General features: G+C 42.9%; 1 protein-coding gene across 2 annotated transcripts in view; it reads right to left on the reverse strand.

Annotated features, from left to right (window-relative positions):
• Shpk (sedoheptulokinase) overlaps positions 1–11,497 on the reverse strand; it is a 33,626-nt gene extending 22,129 nt beyond the window's left edge. For both annotated transcript variants that reach the window (XM_087191656.1, XM_087191655.1), the window contains exons 1-2: positions 11,219–11,497; positions 4,503–4,644 (exon numbers count right to left, since the gene is read on the reverse strand). In XM_087191656.1, the coding sequence (XP_087047782.1) occupies positions 4,503–4,644; positions 11,219–11,497 (421 nt within the window). The remainder of the gene's footprint in view (positions 1–4,502; positions 4,645–11,218) is intronic.
• Between the last annotated feature and the right edge of the window lie 57 nt (positions 11,498–11,554).

Consider the following 11,554-nt stretch of genomic DNA (forward strand, 5'->3'; position numbering starts at 1 on the left):
CTATGAAAGAAAAAGAAAAAAAGCAATGCCCAATGTCAGGTCCTAGATTGGGTGACAAGGCCGTTATATTTTCCTACAAATCTGTTCACCAAGATCCAAAGAAAGAGACTCATCTGGCCCTCTCCACTTAGTTCCAGGCCATGAAGCATCATCCATTCTTCAACACGGCCGTGCATGGGTATGTGATGCATTTATTGAGTAATGTGTATTAGCCACTGCTTCTAGTCTCTGAAAATACAGCAATGAACAAGAGAAAGTCACTGCCTATGTGAAGCTTGTATGCTATCAATGGAGACAGAATATAAACAAGCAAACGTATAGGACCAGGTACTTTTAGTTACTATGAAGAAATGTGCAGCAGGGTAAGGGGAAAGAGAGTGATCACGGATGTTGAGATGGTCATGGAAGTCCTCTCTGAGGTGTCATGTAAGGAGGGACCTGAATTAAGTAGGAAAGTGACCCTTAAGAATAGCTGGGGACACATGGTGCAGGTAGATGGAAGAGTGGGGACAAAGGCTCTGAGGGACCTTGTCAAGAAATCTCTGGTTCTTATCCCTTGCCATACCTAGCAGAGGAGGGAGGAAAATTGCAGATAAAGGCTTTGGGAACCATGCACCTGCAACATCTGCTTACCATCATGTTAAATTTCACCTGGAGCAGAGGATGGGGTGGAATGGAGGGGTTCCTCCTGGCAGTCTACCTCACAGCTTCATTCCTATCCAAATCTAAGGCTGAGATACTTATCCCAGCCCTAAAGCTGAATCTCTAGCTTTTTTTTTTTTTTTTTTTTTGGTACCAAGTTCAAAGGGATTGAACTTGGGACTTTATGCTTGTGAGGTAGGCACCGGAACCACTGAGCTAAATCCCCGGCCCTGAATCTCTAGCTTTTTTTCAACCTCTTTGTCTACTTCTAAAACTCTTTTGATCCAATTTTTCAAACTGTCATTTTATTATAAAACAAAAATACAGTGCACATGATAAATGTACCAGGTATTGTTTGAAGACTTTAAAACTATTGATTGGTTTAATCTACATAACAGTATAAGCCAAAGTGATAATTATCCCCACATTAGTTAAAGACACATAAGAAAAACAAAGCATGAAGTTTTTAAAATTTGTCCAAGTTCATACAGTTAATAAGTGTTAGAATGAGGATTCAAATCTAAGCAGTCTGTTCCAGGACCTGACCCAATGAATATCTTCTACCTTTCTTCTTTCTTTTAATAAAGAATTGATGCATTTTTTGAAGTTTTTAGTGACATAAATGATAAATGGATCCATTCCCAATATAAAATCTACGAATAGTATTAGAGACAAACCAGAGGCCCTGCTTGCCCACCCCCCACCAGAGTCACAGCTTCCATCCTATCAACTGGTATTTGCAAGTATCTATCCAAAGTTTTTACACTGAGACAGGTTTTGTTTAATTAACTTGGGCACAGGGGGCTTGGTCTATTTTTTAATAGTCTTATACTGTACTTACTGCTGTCCAACAATACGGTCTTGAGTTCTTTGTATGTCAATACACTTGAATGTATTGCACATCATTCCACAGCATGGGCCTGCCAGCATTTATTTAACCCCCCTCAGCTGAAGGTCACATTTTTACTACTAAGCAAGGATGCAGTGAAGGACCATGTTGATGTGTCCTCCTGCACGTTTTCCAGCACTTTTCATGGTCAGATTCCAGGTAGAACTCATAGAGTCATAGCAGCTACCTTATTTGTCATAGGCCTGACAAACTACCCTTCAGCTCTACTAATTTACACCACCAGCAGCAGCATTTAAATCTCCCCCTGCCCTGTATAGCCCTTGACATGCCCAAACTCTGATTTCTTACAATCTGTGGTGGAAAATGATTTCTCATTGTTCTCATCTGTACTTCCCTAATTACTAATGACATTGAGCATATCCTCATGTTTATGAGCCATTGTATTTCCTCTTCTAGGAACTGCCTGTTGGGATTCTTTGCCCATTTGTCCTTTCTTTGTTACTGCCCCTTTATTCATACTGACGCCTGTCTTTTGTCTCTCTACATTGGCAAATATTTTCTTCCAATCTGCTGCTTGCCTTTCACCTTTGCTTTTTTTTTTTCTTTTTTTCCACAGCAAGCCTTTATTGGAGGGACAATCTGCCGGGCTGTTTCTGAACAGAGTGCAGCCTCAGTTTTGCTTTATAATCTCTATTTCTCTCCTGCTTTTACTGTGCCTGAAAATGGAATCTGAAAACAGGAGTAACCACAGGCCTCTTAGAAAATACTAATCACTCCCTCCTGTCCAAACTGCCTGCCTATGAGCTCACTGAAGCACTTAGCTCTCCACTCAATTACAGGTGCCTGACTGTGTTGGCCATGTTCTAGAAGGTAAAGGCTTCACCACTCATTGCTATTTCTCCCACAGGGCCCAGCACGGGGCCTTATATTTTGTAGGGAGTGAAGCCAAACTGAATTAAGGCTACCATTTAAAAAGGCACGATTTGATCCCAAATCTGATTTCACTCAACTTCACTCAGTAGGAATCATCATCAGCGAACAGTGGCCTTCTTCCTTCCCAGAAACAGAAAACAAAACAAGAAGGTATGGAGCTGGCTCAATGAAATATTAAGCAGCTCTTTCCACCAATGTGGCTGATGGTTTGTGTGGTTAGACCAGGAGAAGGACAGAAAGGAAGGCATATGACCAGACCACAATCATTAGATCTCTGCTGTCCTCTTTGGGAAGGGTTTTAGTATTAAAAGAACATTTATTCTCATTAATGCAGAATTAAGGAGTTTAAAAAGCTTTTACAACCTAGACTCCTGCTAAGAGGTCAGCCCTGTGACGCTCTAATCAGCATTCTGCTCCTGCCACTGCTTGGAGCCAAACAGCTCCCAGTGTCTCAGCTGGCCTGACAAGCAGATAGAGAGGGAAGAGGGGAAAAAACCTGCATTGGCTTGCACAGTTATCCAGCCTTGTGTTGGACATGATCAAATTACACATCACTAGACACCAGCCATGCTGAGAGTCAAATCACCACTCACTGGGCCCAGGGGACTCCGAGTCTCTGACGCTCCAGGTGGAAAGAGGTGAATTCAATGTTCTATCCTTTTAACCACATCTCCCTGCAAAATCTCCCTGAAGTAGCCATCCATCTTCCACTTAAAGCACAAATACTCACCCAGGTTCAGTGATATACATTTGTAATCCCAGTTACTCAAGAGGCTGAGGCAGAAGGATCACTTTGGCCCAACAGTTCAAGCCCACCCTGGGCCACACATAAGACCTCAATCTAAAAAACAAAATCTGCACTTAAATGCTGATTTTGTAGAAGCCAGGTAATGGATTCAGATTGGTTCATAATACCATTCTCCCTATTTTATGTCTATATATAAAATATTTTATAATTTTAAAAATGCTAATGCCTAACCTCACGCAGCTCATGACTTCCTATAGGACAATCCATTGGAAGTCCCTTCCTTGGACAATCCATTAGGTAGTCCCTCTCTTCAACGAGCCATTGTGCCCTCCTGTAGTGTCTGAAGTCAGACAGACCAACTCAGGTTCAAATGCTGGCATCACCACTTGCTGCCATATGACCCTGGGCATATTATTCAAAACCCTCTGAACTTCTGTTTCTCATCTGCACAATGCTGACAGTCACCTTCATCCTAAGGTTGTTGGGAAAGATGGATGAGGTCATGCAGGTAACACTCTTAGCCCGGCACCTGGCACGTGAGGTGCCTGCTGTTGTTCTCCTGGCTTGGTCTCCTCCTGGGGGCCAAACAGAACAAGTCACCTCCTCCACACTGCAGCACACCTGCAACTGAGCCCTTCAAAAGGATACTCCCTGGAATTGAAAAATCAAAAACAGCTGTGATCATATAAAGGACAAAAACAAGGCATAAATTCCAAAGAATTGAATACATTATGCCCAAAAGAATATTCCATTATGCCCTTAGAAAGGATAGAAAAATCACAAGGGGACAAAAACTTTGCCCAAATTGCAAAGAATTGCCTCTATGTCTTAGCATTTGTAGAGTTACAGCTAATCCCATGGTTGTCCTCACTAATGTTCTGAGACACTAACACAAAGACAAAGCTTTAGAAAATCCACTCCAAGCCTGTAATCCCAGCACTTGGGAGGCTGAGGCAGGAGGATCACTGCACGTTCAAGGCCAGCCTGGGCTACACAGTGAGTTCAAGGCCAGCCTGAACAACATAGTGAGAGCCTGTCTCAAAAACACCAAAAAACTCCACTCCACTAAATCGTACAGAGGAATCTGAGAGCATTCACTCTTCCCCTGCCTGTTCAGAGAGAAAGCGCTGATGAACTGTGAGTAGTTTGCTTCATCACAAAATGTGCACAAAATATGGATGGGCAACAACGTCAGTTATTTCCTTCTGAGGAACAAGACATTCTTCCCATGGTATGAACTGGTGTGGCTTGGACAGTCTTTTGCAGCCCTCTTCTTGCATGATAAGCGAGCTGCAGCAGCATGAAACTGTCTCCCCAAGCCCAGCATACCTTGGCCTGTTTTCCACAACACGACGCCATGCATCTGTCCTGACACTCCAATGGCCCCGACTTTCTGGAGCTGCTTCTGGGGAAGGGCAGCGAGGCACTCGTTTAGGGCTCGGATGATCCTACTCACATCCTGCTCCCGCCCCTGGAAACAGAACAGGATATGATGGGCAGGGGCAGACAAACATGCAGAGGAAAAGCAGGACTCAAGGGATTTCCTGGGGGAGAGCTGCCAGCTCAATCCACTGGGATCACTTCCCAGACCTGCTGCATAGCCTCAAAGGCAAGGTGTGGGACTGAGGGTTTGCTGCCACCTCCAGCAAGGGCCCACTCCCTGCCTTCACAGATGAGGTTCAGCATGTGGCCCAGGCCATTCTCCACCATGGGCAGGCTGAGCTGAGAAAGCACTTCTCCTGCTCCATGGTATCAATCGGGGAAATGGAAGAGGGGTCTTCTTCAGAAGGCACAGGGTGGGTGGGACTGTACAGTGTAGCAGGGAGGAGTCTAGCAGGTACAGGGGCAAAGGGAAATGCCCCTCCCTTCCCTTCCATTTCAGGTTCACTGGTATGAACTGACCACAGATAAATAAAAGCACACAGATTTATTAGCGTGCACAAAGGAAAAACGTCACAGCATGGAGGAAAGTCATAGGAACATGGGTACCCATGGGTTCAATATGATTCCAATGCTCATGTGCTCCTTCTTCTAAATGGCAGGGGTGAGTGGGGAATGTGGATAACTTTGAGAATCTTAAGTAATACTTAGGAGACAGAAATTAGCTTGTAAAATGATTCTCTTTGTAATCTGGAGGAGCCCAAGGCATAAACTTTACCTTGTACTAGTAACCTGTCCAAATATGGCTACATTCCTTTGTCTTCTCTGAGACTGACGGTAAGATTTCAAGTGGTGATTGGAAGGCATTTCTGTTCCATTTGTAGTCTGGTTTTCTGCTATTGTTGTTGTTGTTGCTGTTGTTTTTCTTAAGAGGTGAAGTCTCCCTGTATTGCCTAAGCTGGCCCCAAATTCATAGGCTCAAACGATCCTCCTGCCTCAGCCTCCCCAGTAGCTGAGACTACAGGCACACATCCAGCTTACAGTTTAGTCTTAACACTAAAGACTAAACTTAATTACTTAAGTAATTCCAGAGACAGCCTCTTCATGTGCTTAGATAGGAGAATCAAGACTGTTAGAGGGACTTTGCTCCTGAACTTGCTTTTTAAAGGCCTTTTAATTACTTCCTTTAGAATAAATTTTTCAGCATACCAAAAACTTGCCATATTTGAAGGCTACCTTTCTCTGAACCCCAACATAAGAAAGATGCCACCAGAAAGGCCCAAAGGTCTAAGACCCCAGGATAGGTAATGAGAGTCCCAAGAGCATTCTCAAAGACAAATATTATCACCAGAGTTCTTTTCAGAACATTAGCTGAACAATGGCATCAGCTACACAAAGAGAGACTGATAGTATCAGGGATGGAGAAAAGATTGCAAAAAAATCAGGACCATCTTTTCCTGAGGAGCCTTTTCTTCTGACTTCCTCTCTCCTTGATAACTTCCCTAGGCAGAGTAAACTTGAAAGACAAAGTCACCTCCAGGTGTGATCCCTCATGCCTGCACTAGCAACTACTCTGGAGCCTGAAGCAGGAGGATCATTTGAGGCCAGAAGTTCTGGGCTACACAGAGAAACTCCATCTCTTTTTTTTTTTTTTTTTTTTTGGTACCAGGATCAAACTCGGGACCTTGTGCTTTCGAGGCAGGTGCCAGAACCACTGAGCTAAATCCCCAGCCCCAAGAAACTCCATCTCTTAAGAAAACAAACTAATAAAAAATAAATAAAGCTGATCCTATTTGATTTTTTTTTTTAAAGATGGAGTTGTAGCTCTGTGGGAGAGTCCAAGCTTAGCATCCATGAGGCCCTGGATCAACCCCCAGCTTGAGAAGGGGGAGAGAAGATAAAGCAGATTTAATGTAATATCATATTATTATTAACACCTGCAAAAATAAAGTGGTCCTAATACTAAGAGACAGGAATAAGAATTTGGACAAGTTCAAACTGAGTCTGTGGAGCTAGGTGGGAAAAACACATTTTGATATCTTAATCTGAAGTAATGCCAACTCCAATTAAGCAGTATGTCCAGATGGGTGGGAGTTACAGACTCCACTCCAACAGTAGGCTGTGATGGGATATAAACCTAAAAAATCTAGGTTCTGTGACCCTCTTGTCCTTTAATGATTAAACCCTGTTAGAGACCATAACTAGGAGTTCTCTCCCATTCAGTTCTATTCCATTCCAGAAGGTGCCCAGAATAATAGGGTTCATCCTAGAGTGCTTGGGCCTTTCTTGACAGCATCTTTCCTTTGTTGGGGTTCAGAGAACAATACCTCCCCAAATACAGCAGGGAAGTGCAAGAGTTGAGCAATCTGAACTAAAGGAACAGATATATATTGGAGGAGAGGGACTAGGGAATGCAGCAGGGAAGAGCCTGGAAGATGTAGGGGCAATAGGCAAAATCCAACCCTCTAAACTTCAAAAAGCTAAGAAAGTCACCACAAAATATTCACTTGGGAAAGCAATCCAGTTGGCATACTTGTTTTGGTGAATAAGTAGATTTCAAAGTGGCTAGATCAAGAATTAAATATCTATGCATGTTTAAAAGAATCATACCTATGCTATTAATATTTGTGCTTAAGGAATCGTGGAGTATTAGTATTTTAAGTAAATTTGTATGTTTAAGAGAATTTGGTCTAGGCTGCTTTTGTAACTGCAATTTAAATTGTGAAATTGAACAACAGATCTACCTTTGTGATTATAAATTCAAATCTCTACTACATTTATAAGAGGATTTGAAACATGTAAGAACACTGAAGCTTTCCTTGGGTATACATTTAATTTATTTGCTTTCTAAAAATTACTTAAATATTCTGAAAATATTTAAGTCAGAGGGCCAGGGATTTAGCTCAGTGGCACCACGCCTGCCTCGAAAGCACCAGGTCCTGAGTTCAATTCCCAGTACCAAAAAAACAAAAAAAACAACAACAAAATATTTAAGTCAGACAGGGACAGGGATTTAGCTCAGTGGTTTCGCTGCCTGTTGCACAAGCACAAGGACCCGAGTTCAATCCCTGGTACCAAAAAAAACAAAAAAAGGAATTCTAATATTTAAGTCAGACAACTTAAAAAAATTTTTTTAAATCATGATGACAAGAACACTGAATGAGATTTTCAAAATTGTGGAGAGACCATCAGAAAGCAGATTTGCACATGATTTATTTAACCTGTTTCCCTTCAGCTGCAGGTTCTAGAACACATCATAATTATATTGTACCCAGAAACTCAAGATGGCTATCAAGCAATTATCAGACTCTTGTTTTATGAACCGTTTTACTGAATATTTACTTTCATTATCTTCTATCAGTCACATAGCCTGTCATTCTTTCTCATTTCGATAGAAATTCCCTACAAAGGATTTTCTTTACTGCTTTGTAAAGCTTGCCCATTTAAATTCCCACTTCTCCAACTTCTCTGGAACACTGATTCCAAACTAGCTAGCTGAACATGAGTCTCCCAAATTACAAGTCCTAAAACCCCAGATAAAGTCCTTTCACTTTTGCAATTTCTGAGTTATTTTTTTGTTATTGTTGTTGTGTATTTGGTTTCGGTTTTGGTTTTTCGGGGGGCAGAGTTGATGCTAGGAATCAAACCCAGCACATGTTTTACCACTGAGCTATACCCCCTGCCCAGTATCTGAATTTGAATTGTTCAAAAAACTGCAGTACTTAAGCCAGAAAACAGATTAAGTGTATAACTGCAGTTTAAAACAACTAAGGAGAGCCAGGCATGGTGGTGTACCCCTGTAATCCCAGCATTTGGGAGGCAGAGGCAGGAGGATCGATCTCAAGGCCAGCCTAACTACACAGTGAGATCCTGTCTCAAACAAATAATTAATGGGAGTGGACATGCAACTCGGTGGCAGGACACTACTTGGTTTAATTCCCAGCACTGCATTTTAAAATTTTCAATAAATAAAAATAAAATGTCTGAGGTATTTAATTAGCCAAATTGGAATTAAGTATTATTCAAAGGCCCTCATAAATGATGGTTAAAATGTTAGACTTTTTAAATTTTGTTTTGGGCTTTTTTGCTATATTTCTTTCTTTTTTAATGTTACTTATTAATGGAATAAACTTTCCAAGTTAAATTTAAAAGCTTAAGTCAGAACTAGTGTCCTGAATTTCAAAAATTGAATACTTATTTTGTTTCACCCAAAATATACTGTTTATAGCATTTTAAAAAATCATCTCGAGGCACTAAATAAACTTATTATTTAACAACTGGAAGGATCCATGGAACATTCAGAAAAGGAAGTGAGAGTGGATCAGCTCTTACTAAATGTACATTCTTTGAGGAACTGAAAAAGCTTACAGTCTTGAAAAATCATTCAAAGATTAAGAGGCTCCTTGATTCCCTCCACTCCTTTGAACAAACCTGCTGGCCTTGTTCAGGGCAGTTCTTGGCTCCTAACAAGAATGAACAAAGGAACAAAAAAGGAAGGCAAGGAAGAGAAAGAGTGGAGAGGGAACTCAGTTATTTTCCTGAAGGGGCAGTTCCAGAACCTAACAAGGATCCTTTATATGTGGGACAGGCACCAGGCAAACCAACAGGGCACTGAAAGACAGAGGAACACGGCTATGCATGATCCCCAGACAGCAAGAAAGAACAAAAGGGGCAAGAAAGTAGAGCTATCTGCTTAAATCTGCATTGTATAATACAGCAGTCATTGGTGCCACGCAGCTAGTCTGGACTGAGATGTAAGTGGAAACTACAAACCAGATTTCAGATTTAAGATGGATAAGAGAATGCACAGTATCTTGTTAATAAACTTCTATTGATTATTATACATCAAAATTATAATACACTGTATACATTGAATTAAACAAAATATGTAATTAAAATGAATCTCACCCTATTCCTTTTGCCCCTTTTAAATGGCTACTGGAAAATTACAGCCATGGCTCATATTTGTAGCTTGTACTGTGCTGGTTTTAGAGTCCCCATAAGGTCATCAGATGGTGCATCACCCCAGGACAGTGGAACCTCTGTTTAAAATGGGCCCAGGGTGGGTGAGTTGTGTGGGTGGAGGCAATGAAGGAGGGAAACAGGCCTGATAGGAGTACAGACAAGGAGTCAGTGTTGGCAGTCAATTCCAGTTTTCTGGGTGAGTATGATGAGCGGGTAGGACAATGCCCTACAACAAAGAATTACACCGCCCAATGCCAATGTTGACAAGTCACACTAATGCCATTTGTCCCCAAGCATAACATACATGTGGAGGATGAGGGGGAGATGAGGGTAATTACTGCCTTTTATAGGGCAGGTGTGGCATGATGAGTGTCCCTGTAATCTGAAAACCGGATGAATGCTAGAAGACATGGAGGAAAAAGTAGTTTTCAAAAAGTGTCCCTGGGCTGGGGCTGGAGCTGCGGTAGAGCACTTGACTAGTTCAATAATACCCAGATCCCCAGCACCACAAAAAAGTGACCCTATTTCAAGAGGAAAAGTCACTGTCAACACCCACACTCCTATAATCCCAGCCATGCTGACCAACCCCACAGGCTCAGAGCCAATTGTGCTTCCATTTCATAGTCTATGATATGAAATGATTACTCTAAAATGCCCTGCTGCCCCAAACTAATTTTAAAAGCCTCTAGGAAAATGAGAAGTGCTCCTTAAATTTTTATCTTCTGAAAGCTTCTAAGCAAGCTGGATTCTGAACCCTACAGAAATGATATGTGGCAAGAGCTTATGAAAAACAAAGCTGCTGGGGGTGAGGTTTACCTCAGAAAATCAGGGTTGTGGCTAGAAGGGGCCTAAGAGGTCACTCGTTCAAACTCAGAGAACAAGTCAGAGGTTACGCAGGTTCCCTGACATTAATTTCCACTGCCAACTGACTGTACATAAAGCTACCCTTTTGAGGAAATTAATGGGATTCAGTTGAGAATTGTCTGACCTTTTCCGAACCTACCCACATCTCCCAAAAGGAACTCCTGTCCTGAAATTCTGTTCCTGTACCTTGTAGCTTTCATAAGCCATTAGATGTAGTGTATAACTATCAACTTGATTATTTTAAAAAACATTTTACTTGATTTCTCTTTCGGTGTCTTTCTGTCCTGATGTCTTCCAGCCTTTGTCTGTCAGCCTTTGGGGCTGGGAGACTTACTGATCAGGTGTTATTAGTTTCTCGGACCACATTAGAGACTGCGAAATAAGAAGAGCCAGTTAGGCCAGCTTCTGCATCTGATTTCCGGTTCCGGAGTAAAACCCAGCCTCTGAACTGGGAAACAACCTGATTCTTGAACCTGAGGGCACAGGGCAGATATAAGGTATAGTGAGTGGCAAGAGGGATAGGAAGGCCTGTGGCTCCTCCAAACTCACAGGCCAGCGACTCTTCCAAATTCGGGGTGCAGAAAGTTTAGAGCAGAGAGCACAGGGATCCAGCGCCTGAGCCTAGACCCCGAGGCCAGGGAGTAGGGAAACGTTGGCAGCGGAATGGGCAGAGCTGCGGGCAGCGAGGCCTCGGGAGGTGGAGGCAGGCAGATGGTCAGACTGGCAGGAGCAGAGAGATTTCTTTACAAGAGTAATTTGCTTCTGCAGGATGCCTCTTTGGGGAAGAGGGGTGTCTGGAGGCTCCTGGAGGCGGCGGGTCCAGGGCACTGCCTCACCTGGGGCACGGCCACATTGCTCTCGGCATCCGCTCGCGAAGTGCGGGCGCAGCTCGCCAGTACCATGAACCCGGATGGCTGGCCGGGTGCGGCCTCCAACAAGGCTGCCTTCACAGACGTGGTGCCCAGGTCGATGCCAAGAGTGACAGACTCCACAGCCATATTAGCAGCAACTAGCGCAGCTCTCAGACCTGTTAACCGCCGCACACGCAGCGAACTCTTCTGTGAGGGAGACCTAGAATCGGTTTCGAGTGCCACACTTTTAGCCACACTCAACATGGCGGCCTATCGTCTTCCCATTGGCTGAGGACCTCGCGGCGAGCCCCAGCGATAGGT

This window comes from Heterocephalus glaber, unplaced genomic scaffold (assembly GCF_053883595.1).
Source record: "Heterocephalus glaber isolate CG9 unplaced genomic scaffold, H.glaber_assembly_v1.0 deba00001564, whole genome shotgun sequence".
NCBI lineage: Eukaryota > Metazoa > Chordata > Mammalia > Rodentia > Bathyergidae > Heterocephalus > Heterocephalus glaber.